The 17,541-nt window shown below is 34.7% G+C and overlaps 4 protein-coding genes across 8 annotated transcripts in view; 3 read left to right on the top strand and 1 right to left on the bottom strand.

Annotated features, from left to right (window-relative positions):
* Positions 1 to 17,541, bottom strand: part of goe (gone early) — a 99,706-nt gene that overhangs the window by 10,295 nt on the left and 71,870 nt on the right. The window lies entirely within an intron of this gene.
* Positions 1,049 to 2,454, top strand: TwdlX (TweedleX). The gene is made up of 3 exons (XM_070109647.1): positions 1,049 to 1,069; positions 1,249 to 1,969; positions 2,036 to 2,454. Exons 1-3 carry the CDS (start codon positions 1,049 to 1,051, stop codon positions 2,224 to 2,226), a joined length of 933 nt encoding a protein of 310 aa, XP_069965748.1. The 3' UTR covers positions 2,227 to 2,454.
* On the top strand, positions 12,088 to 13,412 carry LOC106621970 (uncharacterized). The gene is made up of 2 exons (XM_014241003.3): positions 12,088 to 12,872; positions 13,035 to 13,412. Exons 1-2 carry the CDS (start codon positions 12,305 to 12,307, stop codon positions 13,226 to 13,228), a joined length of 762 nt encoding a protein of 253 aa, XP_014096478.2. The 5' UTR covers positions 12,088 to 12,304; the 3' UTR covers positions 13,229 to 13,412.
* LOC106621964 (uncharacterized) lies at positions 15,332 to 16,328 on the top strand. The gene is made up of 2 exons (XM_036376321.2): positions 15,332 to 15,960; positions 16,042 to 16,328. The coding sequence occupies exons 1-2, from the start codon at positions 15,465 to 15,467 to the stop codon at positions 16,236 to 16,238; spliced, it is 693 nt and encodes a 230-aa protein (XP_036232214.2). The 5' UTR covers positions 15,332 to 15,464; the 3' UTR covers positions 16,239 to 16,328.

Genomic DNA, 17,541 nt, shown 5'->3' with positions numbered 1-17,541 from the left:
GGCGTTTTTACGATACGGAGTCGAAATAAAATGTTAGTAGCTTTAGAACGCTTTAAGAAGCTCCCAAGATATGTTTAGTCGTTATAAAATATTAAGAAAAAGTGACAAAAGCAGATCGAAAATTTCTATGACTGGAATTGTGAAGAAACAGTTTGCTGTCTCGGAGCAGAAAATTTCGAGAAGTTTTGAATTGTTGTTAAACTTAATACACCGATAACAAATTCCATTTAAAAATAATTTAATAAGAGCTGTTTCGGCTTTTCGATTCACTAATGTCCTGAGTAAATATTATCAAATATTCTAACGATAACAATTTCCAGGCCTATCGAGGGGTCAATACACTAAAAAATAACATATTGTTTCTTTTTAAGTTGTTTTAAAACCGTACCTAATTCATATAAATAATTACAGCATTTCATTAATCTACACATATATAAAACTACTTATATGTAACTCATACATATCTGCTGGATTAAATTTAGTGAGACCTCTAATTTAACACCTAAGTGTCAATAAAGACAAAACGAAAAGGAACATAGAACTGGAGTACCAAAAACAAAAATTTTAATTTTTGTTGAGTAAAAAGTTTGGCATTATTATTTTATCGAAAAATTAGTGTCTATGGGTGCAAAAATCTAAAAAATAAAAAAATAAAAAATAAAAATATAAAAAAAACATGCACTTTGGGCAACACTGGCTTAGCGCTTAATCAATGATCGCATGACCAAAAGACAGACTCAACCACAGGGTATGACTATAATTTGTCTGCCGGATTTTCTCTAGTAATTAGCGCCTTCTAAGCGCATGTTAATTCCTACACCTCGTTTTCACAATTTTGAAACTAAACTTTAATTGAGTTTAATTAAAGCGAAAAAATTTGTCAACTGGAAATTCCTGATGCATATATTTGATATGATTTCTTAAATTAATAATATTTTCATATAAAATTGTTGAATAATTTTGAATAGGACATCAGTTTCAGCTAGCATTTGTTCGAGTTCGGTGAATAGACTATTTTGTCTGATCAATTAAAAATTTTTTAAAGAAAATGAAAATTAATACAATTGTGGTGAGTGAAAATAGGATAACAACATCTAACAAATATTCCTAAATAAGATTCCATAGCGTTTATACTAGAAATAAGAAAAATTGTTCTGAAGGACCTCAAATGAAAAAAATGTCATTGGAAAAAGTGACAAAAAAGTGTTTGTGCTCTTCTAATAGAATTTGTCTCTTCCATCGATTCAGCTAATCGTTTGCATTGCTACCTGCATCCGGCTAATAATTGCGCGTCCCGATGTCAGTCTTGGCTATCAGTATCGCCCCGGTTACAGCAGCTCCGGTGGCAATTTATTGCAGACACCACACATCACAAGCAGCAATTATTTTAGTCCAGTACCGACCTTTTCCCAAAAAGGGGTAGGGGGCTCTGGAGGTTCCGGTTCCGGCAGCTTTGGTTACAATGAAAACAGTGGCGGTTCTTTCTACTCCTCTAGCGGTTATGGAGGTTTGTCAGACAGTTTAAGTGAAGCAGGCGATTTAGGCAGTTCAACAGCCGGCAATGGCTATCAAGCGGGTTACAACACTGGCAATATACACTATACTCAACAATCATCGAACTTCGTTGGACGTGCGCCGATTGTGACCAAACACTTTTGGCTGCACTCCGCACCGCAGGATCAGGATGAACAGCAAATTGTGCGTTATATAAATATTGGACAACCACGCAAGAACTACAATGTTGTGTTCATTAACACGCCTTCATCTGGTGTGAATAAGGCTAAAATTATCGCCAATGTTGCGCCAGTTGAAGATAAGACGGCTATTTATGTTTTGGCCAAGAAGGCGAACGCTTTGGATGTGAGCGCTGAGGTCGCTACACCAGCGCCAGTTGTCAATAAGCCAGAAGTATTCTTTATTAAGTACAAAACACCTGAGGAAGCGCTACATGCGCAAGACACCATACAAGGTGAGTGACAAATTGAATACAATCATGTGATTTGCATAGTGAAAAACTCCTTTCTCCAATGCTTAGCTCAATACGACGCTTTGGGCGGTTCCAGCGACGTCTCCAATGAAGGCTCTATTCCAGTATCGTCCGTCATCGGCAATTTGGGTGGTTCGGTTGGCAGTGGGGATAATCATGTTGAGGACTCGCATATAGTGCAGGCTGGACCATCAAACAATAAGGCAATTCAGAATTATTTGCCACCGAATCACAAGTAAAATGTGATTAATAATTAAAGCTTTTATTTCACATTGTGAAAGCTACGTAGCTATGAATGAAAGTTTAAATATGTTTGACGCTCACGTGGATTTGGAGAACATGTTGTGGTGGAATGAAGCGCTATTTTAATTTACACTTACAACCTTAGGCGAAATTACTCTCATATATTTAATAATTTCGAAACGTATTATCATTTTTATATTTTTTAATATTTTATATGCAGTTAGAATGATGGACAATAAAAGTGTTATTAAAAATAATCTTTGTAATTAGTGTTTTGTTTTCTCCTTCCATTTCTATTATAAGCATTACGAACTTAAAAAAATCTTGTGTAAACAGTAAACATTAAACTCTGCTTTCGTATAGAATTATGTACTCGTAAAATGAAAACCACCTAAAGAAAGGCATAGAGACCCAGTGACTCTCTGTTGTGCATTTATATTGGAGAGCAGCAGGAAAAGCAACATTGCCTAAAACAAATCCTCAGACTCTGAAACTATCAATACGGTACGAGTTGGAGGTAGCCTAACTGTTGCTGTCGAAGTGATGGACGATTTCATATTTCTTTGAACTGTCTTGGGAGACTAATATGAAATAGAGAACTCGCATAAAATCGATTAGCCGCTTACAACAGCTATGAGCAAAAAAGCTTCTCAAAAGCCTATTGTATTTAAAAAAGCGTCGGACGACACATTTTTGACAAAGCATGCTGCTGTGTCATTTCGTTGTGCTTAACTTTACAAACAGAATTTATGGCAAAACTAAGTATATCGCATTGAAAAGAAGTATATTCTATTAGAAATACATTATTTCTCCAATAAATGACATTAGTATTCTATAAAAAAAAAAAACTTCTCAAACAGTTTTGTGATTGCTTGACTCAGTATTGTTAGGTTAACACGCTTCAAAAATTTTTTGCTGGTGAAAAATTCGACTCAAGAGAAGCTTGTGAACGAGGTTTTCTATGAGTATGAAATTACCTTCAGTATGCCCAAAAAGTTAATACCCTAGATAACCTAGATCATATGATTCAAACTATGCTGAATAAAATCTTCAATTTAATACAGAAATTATGGTTTTCTTTTTACTAGACCTATTTTTAGAATTTTAGAAGTTCGCAGCAATCAGTAGGTACTACTGCTTATTCCTATCTATGATAGAGGCCGTGGTCAGCGGTCAAGGCACTTGTTTAGACATTCCACTCAAAAAAATAAACATTAAAGAACTTGCAGACAGTAATGTTAAACAAAAATGTATGAAATGAAACTACGAGTATTTGAAATTTGTATTTCACAACTTTAATTAAAACTAGTAAAGTGTTATTAGGTTTCAAGCAGATGTCTAATGTGTTTCTAAATTAAAATGTAAATTGAAATAATTCAGATATAACTCATATATTTTATTACGACTTTTAAAGCATAGTAGTAGCAATATTACGTCAAGAGCCTAAAGTCAAATGCACATACCAAATAACAATAACAAAACTGAATTTTGACAATTCACAATTCAAGGTTTATGCAGCAACATAAAAATTCCAAAATCAAAATCAAATATTTAAACAAAATATTAAAATCGCTAAATAAAGACTTATCAAAAGACAAAAGAAAATAGAAAAAAAACACTAAACCAATACCAATAATACCGCCAACAATGCTAATGAAAACCAAAAAGAAGTCAAAATATACCAAATTGAAAAACAACAAGTCGGACCTTAGGTGATTAACGCTAAGCGAGGCGCCAAATTTATTAGCCATTAAGTGTTGGATCAAATTACGCGCTCCAAGATAGACCCACGCACAAATATGTATGTGTAATTATCCGCCACTAAAATTCATAAAAATGGGCGAAAATCAATAACACCAAATAGCTGTAATAAAAATAAAGATAAAATTATAAACTGCTAAATTAATAATTTTCTTAAAATATCTCGTAGAATATATACATAAATGATGAGGCGCTGAAACTAACCACAAACGCACTGAAATGTCGCACGGAGAAATAACAAACGATCAGCCAGAACTCGACCAAAGAGATCCTATCGCAGATATATTCACACTTTAACTCATCTATATCATGGCTATGATACACACACACACACACACTAACAACATTTCCATATTTGTACGCCAATGAACTCACTGATCTTTATCTGTTGACATCCGCGCGACAAGACGACAGCGCAAAAATTTAAATATAATAGCAAAAATGCGAGCAAGCCGTTAGGTGGAGGAAGGCGCCGCTGATATTATAATGGTAATAATAATAATACTTAGTATATTTTGCAACACTAGAATGACGAGTTCCTAACGCAAATGGCAACCAGTCTTCTTTCGGCTGCCGACAAGATCAGCACAGCGGTAGCGATCGTCAAGATCGTCAGGCGATGCAAAATTGGCAATAAAAGCCGAAGAGCTCTCTAATATTGTCAGCACCAATAAAATTTTACATAAATTTACGCTGTTTGCTCGCTAACGAAGGGCGCGCACTCGTGAAACTATGCAGAATGGCATCACCAGTGGTCGGTCATTATGAATTCCTAATTGAACATTATCATTTGTTAAATTTGACAATCGTAAATAAAATGCGACTAATATCTGAATTAAAGTCTTGCTGATACGATCTTTGCGAGCATCACAGCTCGGCAATGAATTGTGATAGCAATGAACACAGTGGGATCCTTTATAGAAAGATCGTTCAAAATAAAATGAAAGAAATAGAAAACAAATGAAATAACATATTATGTTATAATTGACCATAAGTATTGGGGAGGAGAAATGTTTTCCCATAAAGTTTACTTCATCTTTGTGAATAAATAAAACTTAGTTGGAATTAGAATTGATCTTGGTAGTATTGACCTAATCTTGGAGCGACAAAACGACGTATGCCAACCTTCTCACGTTAATTTTTGACCGCCTCCAGGAAACTGCAAAACAAAACAGACCGCTCTGGTACCGTGGTTCACCAAATGGAAGATTTATATTAATACCGAAAAGAACATACAAGTGGTCTATACCATAGGTCACGAAATATGTGCGCAGGTGACCTTATATGGACAGCTGCTACCAACAAGCTGAAACGAAAATATCTGAAGCTTACAGTTGACAAGAGGCATACATGGAGAAACCAAGTGTAAGAGAACGCAGCTCAGGTTTAGGTTTGCGCAGCTGCCTATAAGGCAATACTCAGACCAGCTTTTCAAAATAAATTTCTTCGCACTATAGTGGGAGCACCTTGAAAATAAACTATAGAAGAATTTAGTAGTCGCTTCTTCTCGCGATTGGAGATTCATAATAATGTGCTTACGATTCAACTGTTGGATCAACAACATTGATTATGTCAATAAATCTAGTTACTGACATATTAATAATAAAATAGATATTAAATAAAAAATAACAAATAAAAAAAATTATTATTTAGCGTAACGACTTCATATTTTTACATTTTCCGGGGAATAATTTCACATTGATGTAAGAGATATTAATGTACTTTTTTTAATCCCGATCAATTATAAATAATGCAACCGCGTTCGGTTAGCTCGACTCGATCGAGTAAATAAGTACAGAATAACCTGGAACGAAGACACAATAAAAAGTCGCCCAAAAATATTTGACGTGTAGATAAGATCCAACTATCAATTATGATTAGGATCCCAATTACATTGCTCATTCAACAATCAGTTCTATGTTACCAGAAGCAAATATAGCCTTAAAAACCTGATATTTTTGGGCATAAGCCTTTTTGTGTTTTGTGTGGATATACCATATTTGTTCCATACTTAGCACTCAAGTTCAAAGTAAGTAGTCGCAAAATTTTGGAAATACCAATTATATTCTCATCTAACCTTATTCTAGCGAAGGGGTCTTCAAGCGATATTAAGTTCGGACGCAATGTGCATAAAGAATATATGTATATAAAACTTGTTTTATTATATGCGAACCACCGTGCACTAAAAATTCGCCATTTCGGAGAAACACAAACATATTTGACGTAATAATAATAAGATGCTAATGCTTTTCGGAGACTGCTAACGAATTAAGTAGATAACTATTATCTATGACGCTTTTTCATGTGACCGCTCAGTGTACAAATAAATAACCAGATTACAACATAGGTCAAATAATCAATCAAAGAGTATATGAGACGCCCTGCCACGCACACGATCAACATGTAACACTGAATAAAAATAAATAAAAAAATAAAATAAAAATTTAAATTAGACACGAGCACATGTTGACACCGTACGTAATAGCCGTGTATGTGTGTGTAAGCAGCTGCTTAAAAGCGGCAACTTCAAACGGCTAAGTGGGTTAATTCTCTAGTGCAATTAGTTGTAAATGATGTGTCAAATTGTTGATCGTAAAAATTCAACACATGCACACCCGACAATAAAAAATAGATATATGTACATACATATCTACAAATGGGTTTAGTAATATGAGGAGTATATCCTTTAAGCTATAACACGCACAAACAATAGTCAGTAACGTCGCTCAAGAGATACATTCTTTTATATGAGATGCCGTACTAGTCAAACGGCTATAAATATATACAGACCTTATGTATGTATGTAGTAGCTTGCATAATTATGTAAATCTTTCTAAGGCATTTCAAATTCAATGGGCAACAAACAAGCTTGGCGACCCAGTTCTGCACTTCACGATCATAAAATTACTTAATTTAAGATGGCGTTGACCACCCATTAGCTAGTCGCCGATACTACTTAAAATTTTTGCTCATGCATATGTATACAGACTTATATAAGTATAGACACCATGCAAACATATACACTTGAGTGCTTAAAAGAAGTAAAGAAGTACTCAGCGATATGTTAATGTATGGATGATTAGTAGTTGGCCAACAAAATGTTTCATATAATTTTAAAAAGAAACATATTTCTAAGAGCTGAGGTATTTGCATTTTATATATGTACATGTATGTGTATATATAGGAGTATATAGTATATACATAGGTAATAATTACCAAGTTCTATGAATTTCCTACAAGTCAGTGAGCTAATAAGCATCGTTTATGCTAAAATTGCACAGAACTGTAAAAAGCAAGTAAGGCAGACCCAATTTGTTGCAAAAAAAGACCATTATCGAACTTTAAAAGTTAAGAACATGTTATACAACTGTTTGACATTCACCTTGGAATTTTTGTGAAGCTTGAATGTGGCAAGGAGTGTTTGGTAATAGAAATGGTAAAAACGTTCTTTTACTTTCGGTTGACGATCGATCGGCTGGGAAATATGATTATATGCCTTTTTCTACAGGGGCATAATTTTGTAATTGAATTCTAATGCTTATAAATGTTGTTCAGATAAATAGAAATTTATACAACAAACTCTTCTGGCATACCTTTTTAAACATTTAAAAGTTTGTTTGCTAGGGAAAGACCTGATAAGTTATGTTTCCGACCAAAACATCTATTAAAGTCATTTTTCAGAGAAAAGAACCAACGAACCTGAAACAAGAAAAATCGTTAACTTCTTTTGCACTTCACCAATACAAAGGCCCCTTCCGATCGTTCAATTCGTTTTCACTACTCGTGAAACTTAAGTATCCAATTCGGGGGAATCCGTCCATTGAATAAATAATTTTGCTGAAGGAACAAATGTTATTGAGCATATTTTAGATTTGTATTAGAACAAGAAAAAACGTTAGATGTGTGGTTTTCAAGATGAAATAAAATTTAATGTTATAGCCAAAAATTTAGCAACCACCTTTTATGACCTAATAAGGCAAAACGATTTTTTGTGAAGATCTTTATCATGATTTTGTTCGGTCAGTTTGAATAGCGGCTATACGAGATGTCTTCAATAAAAAAAACATGAAAAATTTCCGTATTTTGAAAAAAATATTTATTCATTTATCTACATTAATGTGGTCGCATTCAACCATTCGACATTATGCACTTATGCCAGCGGTTCTTCATATAGTCAAAACATTGAGGTTTCCAAAACTTTTTAAACAACACAATTGTTGAAGTTATTCAAAGGTTACGGTTACGCAATAATGTTTTTAAACGCTACAGTGTACTAAGAGTTCATTTTATTTGTACAAAAAAAAAAGTGTTTTCTACGAATTATCATAAAAATGAGAATGTACTTACGAACTGATGGTAATTGCTAGTCGATTTAAGTCAAAATAGTTTCACACTTACCTAGAAAGAAAAGAACGATATAAATTAAGAAAACAGTATAAAAATGTAATTTAATTTAAGGGAATAAAATTAATAATATATGAACTTTAATTTTCTCTAAGATAAAGAAGTTCAGATTTTACCAACACTTTTCGGACTGAAATTACAAATTGTGAACGTGTCACTTATTATAAAACATTTCTAAATATATGAAATATGTATATGATTATTAATTTAGAATTCATAACAATAAAATATTCGCAAACAAACGCTATGAAACACCCGTTATGTTAACAATTTAACTGTATACATATTCATAACCGAAGGCCAAATCATAGGTATTCCCCAAATTAAGAAATTAAGAATAACACAATTTTTTATGCAAAATACCCAGATTCCGAATAAATTACGCAGACAAATTTGGTGTTTTCGGTATATTTTATTACATCAAAACAAAAACTTAAATTGGCAAATTTGAAGATTTGTATATTTTGAGATAAGAAATAAAACAAAAAGGTTACAACAACAGTAATATCCGAAATTTAATGTAATAATACAGATCTCAGGCGTTTAAGTTTTATTTTTCTCCATTAGCTAGACTAGACTAATTTGTATAATGGCTAAATTATGCAAAACGATGTCATACTACACAAAAGAAAAGAAAAACAAAACCAAATAACTCATCAAAGTAAAACCGTAAAACAAAGCGTAAAATTTTACAAGATTGGTAAACCCACGAGAAAGATATAGAGAGAGCGTGCGCAGACATTTTAGGCGAGCGACGTCCACACACGAAAAGAACACGTAGTACACTCGGCTTTTCGACAAAACACAATCGCACTTTTAACGTTAGCATTTATCATTCGGAAGTTGGTTGTATGAAAGAAGAGGAGATTTGAAGTAATTTTTATGCAAAATTATTCTATGAGACTACAAATAAAAGCACACCGCGATGATGTGTTAATAAAATTGAAGAAATCATTATCAATGAAGTCTAAATTGTTAAAGCACAAGTCTATTTGTGGATATATGGATTACCATTAATTGGATGATAAGCATTTTTATGGCTTTCAATCTGATTTTTTAGGTAAAACACAAAAATTACGTCGTTTGCCGATTTTGCATACGATTGTTGTCTGCTTGATTAAAATATGAAAAAAATTCGCAAGGTTTACGAGCAAGTTCAATGTCAGTCATATTTCAATGCTTAAAATAACTTAAAAAAATCTCAGTAGCAACACTTTCGAAAAAGTGATTGTGGTCTTACTCAACTATACAACAATTACACGACATACATATGTATTTGCAACTTATATAGAACAGCGACGATGTACTTCTGCATACCACTGTGTTAAGTGTGATGCGCAAAGGAGAAATAACATACACCAATGAAAACGCGCCACCGTGAAAAATAACGTTCTGCACTTTCTCCTATCCAAGGGTATAGGTTTTATCCATATATGTCAACGGCAATAAAACTTTTTCGTTAGCGTAATTATATATATGTAGATTGTTAAAAATACTATATTATTGATATCAAATTTATGAGAAGCCAATATAAGCTTATATCTTGGAAAGGATATTAAGGCGGAGTCTAGAATAAATTAAACAAGATATTAGTTGAATCAAATTAGCCAGCAAACCAAAAAAAAAACTGATGAAAAATTTTTGAGATGTTTAGTGTCTCCAAACAATTGTCAGGCTGAGGATCTTACACTAAATGTGTCTCAAACGGACTGCAAAAAGTTTGAAATGTCGTTTGGAATACCGAAAGTTCCCCGATCCAAGAGAAGAATATATGTTGATAGCAACATTTCGTGTTTATGGAAGCTATCTACTTCAGGGCCTCACACTAAATTAAATTCAAGATAATTACAAATAAGTACCCTGAATAAGTGTGATCGAAGTCGGAAAAAAAATTGTTACTTGCGGCTAACATTAAAACAGATGTTTGAAAAAGTAGACGGAGAAAAGAGGCAATCAATAAGAAAAATTTGGAAAAACTACAATAACATGAATGCTGTATAAAACATAAACCTTTCTTGAAATGAGATAACAGAAAAATCTTTGAAAACATTATGGAGAAACATTTGGCCAGATATAAGTAGAGCGTAGACATTTGACATTCTGTCCATATGGATGAAATAGTGGAATTAGCAAAACAAAGCGGTTTAAGTGAGATAAATGTGGAAAACGTCGAAGGAATAATTCAAGAAACAGCAGCAACGATGAGCACAAGGAATTAGTTGAGCAAGAAAAAAAAAACAGTAATATTCACAGAAGAGCAAAACGAATTTTCGATGGCATTTGTAAAACGGACCACCATAACTGAAATTATGGACCAACTTATTGAATATGATCTAAATTTTGACAAGAGTTCAAAGGCAAGACGAGGTGCTAAAGATGCTTTATTCACTTATCAACAACTTTTAACAGAATGCTATAATAAAACGAAAACTACATTAGATGCCTTCTTGACAAAGTCAGAAATTGGAAACACCATCCATTCTATCTATCTTTCGCTAACCCCATTAATTAAATGTTAAAATAGCTTCTTTTAGCGCGATTTCGCATTACGCTATACTTTGATGGAACATATCCTAAGCGTTCAACGTGATTTTACTGTATAATATCAAGTTTTCTGGATTCAAGAAAGCCTGCTGACTCTCTTTAGGATAATCCGGAAAGCTGACATAAGCGAAGAACTCTGTACATTCGCCTTAGAAAAAGGCTTGACACTTACTTCGGTATATGGAGTTTGGGCAAGGATATGGATAAACATCTTCCAATTTTTTTGTACCAAGCTTAATTCTATTAACATATTTTCTATCTTGATAAATAAAAGGACGATATGAAAAGTACGTACCGTTATTACAAGTACCAAAGCATAAGAAGGCTAGCGCTAATGACCGATAGATATAAATGCAACATTTGTTTAAAAATTACCGCCTACATGAAAAACCAATTTCAAACAAGCAAATATACATCTGAAAACATGAATTAATTAATCGGTAAAAAAAACTTAAATTTTAGGTAAAACAAAATGAATTTGACATCTGATGCCATTAATTGCCAACCCGTTTAGTACATCACCAACTAATTAATTATCCAGCTGCGTTCAGACGAACAATGGACCACAGAGTCAAAGTCATTTATTGTCAAGTAAAATGATATAATATATCCAACCAAACTTATGAACATGCGTAAAATTGGAGTGTGAATTTGGACAGAAACCAGAACCAGCAAAAACACCAAACAACTTGCACAACAACGAAGTACACAACTAAAAAGCCTAAACGCTCTTTGAACGCTGATACAATAAAAACAACACTGGTGTTAAAGCGTTTTGTGCACCACAACAAATTGGAATTCGTATAATTTGGCTCACTCCCTTGGATTAACTAAATTTTCATATATGATAGCAAAGCAAAGTGTCACACGTTTCATATAAGACCATACGGCAATAGAAACAATGGCGGTGACAAAATCATTAAACGGTTTGGTAGGCCTAAGAAAAACGAACAAACAAACAAAAAAACACCAAGAAGTAAATTGGCTTTAATGGACAAATACAGAGACACAAAGGGGCCAATACAAAGTAGCAAATCTGCATATTTTAAATAGCTGGTGCAGAAGCGCAGAAGATCTGCTCAATTTATGCAACAGCCAATGTAAAGGCGAACGAAACGCGACCCCCACTTTGTATATAAACTATGTAGATCAATAGGCTTATATCCAGTAAACCAACTTAATTCGATACTAAAGCATCAACGCGGTGTGACGCGGCAAATCGAACGAACAAATTGAAAAATATTTAAAATATAAACATCGAATATTGAAAAAATTGAAACGTGAACGGTGATAACCAAGTGTTTTGTGAAATATTGAAAACTTTTATATAAAAAAAAAATTTATTAAATAAAATTCTTTGCAAAAATGCGTCTCCTGATCGTAGCACTCGCACTCTTCGCCATAAGCGCCACAGCCGCGCCGCAATATGGATACGAACCCGCAGGCATTTCCAGTGGATTATCCGCACGCAACAGCAATGGAGTGCCCAGCGGTAGCGGTGGCGTCGCCCCCAGCATTGGCGGTGGTGCCATTGGCAATGGTAACTCCCTAAGTCATGGCGGCGGACGTGGTGGTGACAAATACCTACCACCCGAGTCCGAGCAACAGGCACCACTTATAAACAAACAATTCTACACCATCTCGGCACCGGAAGATAATGCCACCAAATCGAAACATTTAGTTTTGGGCAAACCACAAAAGAATTACCGAGTGATCTTCATTAAGGCACCCACACCCGATAATGTTAAATATTCTGCCGAATTCGCGCCACAAGAAGAGAAAACCGTTATCTATGTGTTGCACAAGAAGGGTGAAGATATCGATGCCGCCAATATTGCTACACCAGCACCAACTGTGCCCAGCAAGCCAGAGGTCTTCTTCATCAAATACAAGACACCCGAGGAGGCACAACAGGCGCAGAAGGAAATTCAAGGTAAGTGTTGAGAATTTAAATGGGCGCAAGTAGCAAATTTTGTGGGATAGCGCTTAAAGGCACAATATGTGCCGATATATATGTAAACTCGTACACAGTAATATAAGTCACAAAAAAGTGCTTATTTTGAACTAAACTTCTTTTGCTCTCTCTCTCTTCCAGACCAATACGATCAATTGGGCGGCAACAACCAATTCGGAGAAGACACCGCTCCCATCACCTCGGTCGTTGGCGCTTTGGACAGCTTTAACCCTGATGGCAGCTATAACTATCGTCAAGTGAACGGTGGTAGCGCCAATTTGGCGGAGCCCCAGCAGCCCAGCTCTCAATATTTGCCATCTTTTTTGAAGGTTTAGTTGGAATTTGATATGAAAATTTACGATTTATTACGTATTTAGTTAGCAATGTTGATTAATTGTTAAGCGGAATCTGTGACAAGCATATTTGTTATATGCGCGCATTCTTTGTTTTATATGTGTTGTTATTTTCATTTGTTAAATTTTGTTGTTTATTTTAAATAAATTTATATCGAGACTCATACGAATTGTGTTTGGAACTAAAATGGTGTTAGGCTTGGGAAAATCCAAGAAATATTTGCATATTTCTTTTGCAGATTTCCTAATTAGCTTTGTATTGCCTTTTATGTATGCGATTCTGTGAATTCAGAACTTTATACAGTTAATATCTTTGTTGAATTCCTTCGGCTGAAGACCAACAAAATTTGATATTTGTATTGCTTATTTATAGCCTAGTTTCGAATTCAGCGCTGCTGTTGGAAATACCCAACGCTAAAGTAAGACTAAAGGTCAATATCATGAATATCAATAATTTTAGCACGTAACAACACTGGCAAAAATTCTTTAGCTTTTTGCTAAATAAAAAAATATAAAAGAATATAAAATAAAAAATATTAAAATAAATCAAAATCAACGTCCTAAATTTCTAAAATGTTTAATACAAAATATATACCATCTAATCATATAATGGACTGGTCAATATAAACTGCAGGCGCAAACTGTTTCGATAAAAAAAATTTACTAGATTTACGTTTTTTTTTTTGATCTCCTTCAAGGATTGTTTGAAGCAATTGACCCTAGAAGAACACCTCAGGTTTGGAACCCAAGCAACACAGAACATACCTCAAAGTTACTTTGGAGTAGTGTGTGGGTATGATGAATAGACTAAAAAGTTCCTACTGCTAGGCAAAATAAAACTTAGTAACATTGTAGGGGCTATCGCAGAGCACCTACCCTTAACATCCCAACTTCAGAAAAAAAGTGGATTCGGTGGAATGCAGAGCTTGCGCGCAGAATTATGAGACGCTGGGACATTTTCTATGCGAATGTCCTACCTTCAGCCGGATGAGACGTGATATATTCTACGGCTCAAAATGCCCTAATTTAATAGAAATTGGGCGCATGGGAAAAAATCAGATTTTTTATCAAATCCAACCAAGCAACCAACCAAGTCGAAAAATCTTCACAAATTTCATCAAATGCGAAAGTAGATCGGAAACACTATACAGAACTGACTAAATAAGAAAGTATTTCATTATAAAGTAACTACTTTTTCCGAGTGTTAATGACCGCTGATTTTACACTAACTTTAAATAAGAATTATAAGCATCTATTTTATGATCGATTCTGTTTTGACTATGAAGCATCGCAAAGCAGTTCGTCATTAATTTTATGAGCGAACACATTTAAATTCAATTTTGCGATCATTTCGACATCAAGAACACTCAAATTTTATAACCGATTCGTATTTAACGACGATCAAAGTTTTCGATGAGGAATTAAACATTGTTTGACAACAAAAAGACAGACATAAGGAAGGCGACAACACAATGGGCAGAAGACTAAAGTGCATCATAAAAGTCTGAAGACGTTCAATACAGGTAGCAATTTAGCTGTTTAGGAATGATTAGCCTTGAGGAAACAAATGAAAATCAAAACGACAATTACGCTCGAAAGTATGCAAGAAAATTCGGTTAGTCTCTGAGTTACGTACATATGTGTATATGAAATAATCTAAGTTGTCGCGGAAATAAAGTGAGCAATTAATTTAAGTAAACTTAGATGAAAAAGAGTGCAAAAATAAAGATCGAGCTCGCGTTAATAGAATTGCAGACTAAAAAAGGCGCTGCGCTTGACATATACCGAGGGTGCAGCAGGTCAGCAGCGCTTTAATGACGGATGCGATTACGATCAGCGCATATTGTTGTTGTAGCTAGACATTTAAACGCTTTTGAGATTATTATTGCAGATGCTTTTGCGCTAATATCTATTGGTAAACCGAACTGCGCGCGGCGGCGATCGACATTAGCGTCGCCGTCTTTGATCGCCCAGTTCGAAGAGCAAATTTGCATTGATTTCGCAAATTTTGTAGTGCGAAAAGCGTAACAATTCGCATATAAAACGGTATTGCAAGGCAGACAGGTCAAGCAGTGCAACCGTAAACCTCTTAGAGGATCAACACAATCAGTGCAGTGAAGTGTAGTGTGTGATTTTGGGTGAAAATCAAAAAATATCAAACGCAATCAATTTGCAAATACTTTCGAGAAGAGACTTATTCTAAACAAACCAATTCGCGATGCGTTCTTTTGTATTAGTCGCTTTTTTGGCGACAATTGCTGCCGTCAGTGCTGCGCCACAATTCGGTTATGGTTATGGCGCCCAGCCAGCCGCCAGCAGTTTCGTGCCTTCAGCACATGGTGGTGAGAAGTATTTGCCACCTGCCACAACAACACAACCACCCAGCGTACACAAGCAATTCTACTTAATCTCGGCGCCGGAAGACACTGAAGGTGCTAGCAAACCAAAACATCTGGTTATCGGACGTCCACAGAAGAACTATCGTGTCGTCTTCATTAAGGCACCAAACTCTGATAACGACAACCTGAAATTGTCAGCTGAATTTGCACCACAAGAGGAGAAGACTGTCATTTATGTGCTCAGCAAGAAGGGTAACGAACTCACAGCCAATGACTTTGCCACACCAGCGCCAACAGTGCCCAGCAAACCGGAAGTATTCTTCATCAAATACAAGACTCCTGAGGAAGCTCAGGCGGCACAAAAAGAAATCCAAGGTGAGTGTGAAAATATTTAGTGCACAAGAACATACATTTAAAAAATTGTAAATAATCACAATAAAACTATTCCCTTCACAGACCAATACGACCAATTGGGTGGCACTAAGGAATTCTCTGATGAAGGTACCGCTCCGGTCGCTTCCGTTATCGGCTCTTTGGACGGTATTGCTCCTGACGGCAGCTATAACTACAGAGCCATTGCTCCCCCTCCAGAGGAGCTCGGCAGCGCATCCTCACCACTCAGCCAGTACCTGCCCGCTGCTTTGCGTCTGTAAGACAACGCTTCAAATGCAGCTTGAATTGTTAGAAATGTTTTGTTGTTATTTGTTAACGTTGCATTGCGTAACACATGGCATCAAGCCGAAAACTCGTTGATTAATTGTTAATTATTACTTGTTGTTAAACATATTACTTTTTATTGTTTTTTATTTACGAAAATTATGCGATTTAATAAATTTAAATTTAAAATAAATTATTAAGTTTTTTCTACTGAGCGGATCCAGGAAATTTTTGAACTTAACTTAAACTTTACAATAAATAAAATAAGATTAATAAAAAACAAGTAAGAAAGCGCTAATATATATAATAATCTGAAGAGTTATATTAGGAGTGTAATGTTAAGAGTAAGTAAGAGTACAGGCCATTTTCATTCATATTCAGCGCTAAACCACATTATTTTACTTGTATTAACGTTTGCCATTAGTCTGGTATACTCAAAAATATATTTCCACGTAATTTTGTGAAGACAACTCACTCACTGATCGACATATTTGGCATAAACAACAACAGAACGAAAAACATTATATGTAAAGAGTGTTTTTTTTTAGACATGTGATTTTCAAGAAGAAATAAAACTCATATAATTTAATGTTATATTCCGGAGTAAGTCTCTTTATTATGAAATGGCAATATAAATTGAGTATAAATCAAGTAAAAGTCGTCAAAAAGACCAACTCCGTAGAAAATATTGCTTAATCGAAAACCACGCTTCTAAAAAAAAAAGGTCGTTAGTGTATGGGAGCTGGGGTAATCTAGACCGATTTCACACATTTTTGGCATAAAATATCAAATATTACACGTTCATTTAATTTTGCAGATTTTAAGATATCTTAATCTTATATATTGACCGATTTACACAGTACAAAGACACCCCGAAATTTGTCTGATTTTGTCCATTTTTTGCTCCACGATTTCGTATATTAGATATATGGAAGCTCACAGTGACCGATATTTTCGATAAAAATTCACCCATAGGCACTGGAGTACACATATTCGATATCGGAGGATTTGGGAATTTATGGTCCGATTTCAACAATTTTTAGACGTAAAATGGCATATGGCATATAGACACTATTTTATCCTGTTATTTTTATTGTTGTAAGATTTGTATACTGTTAAGTGATAGAATCAGGTGGAATTTAAAATAGCGTATATGGAAAGTAGGCATGGTTCAGTTGAAAATCGCCCATTTTCGCACTGTAACACAAGGATGTTAGGAGAATGTTATGTACCGCGTTTAGTTAAAGTTGGTCAAGTCGTTTTTAAGGTATAGGAATTCACCTAAAAATGGGCGGTCCC

This window comes from Bactrocera oleae, chromosome 5, assembly GCF_042242935.1.
Source record: "Bactrocera oleae isolate idBacOlea1 chromosome 5, idBacOlea1, whole genome shotgun sequence".
In the NCBI taxonomy this organism is placed as follows: domain Eukaryota; kingdom Metazoa; phylum Arthropoda; class Insecta; order Diptera; family Tephritidae; genus Bactrocera; species Bactrocera oleae.
This window is presented reverse-complemented; position numbering and strand designations above follow the sequence as displayed.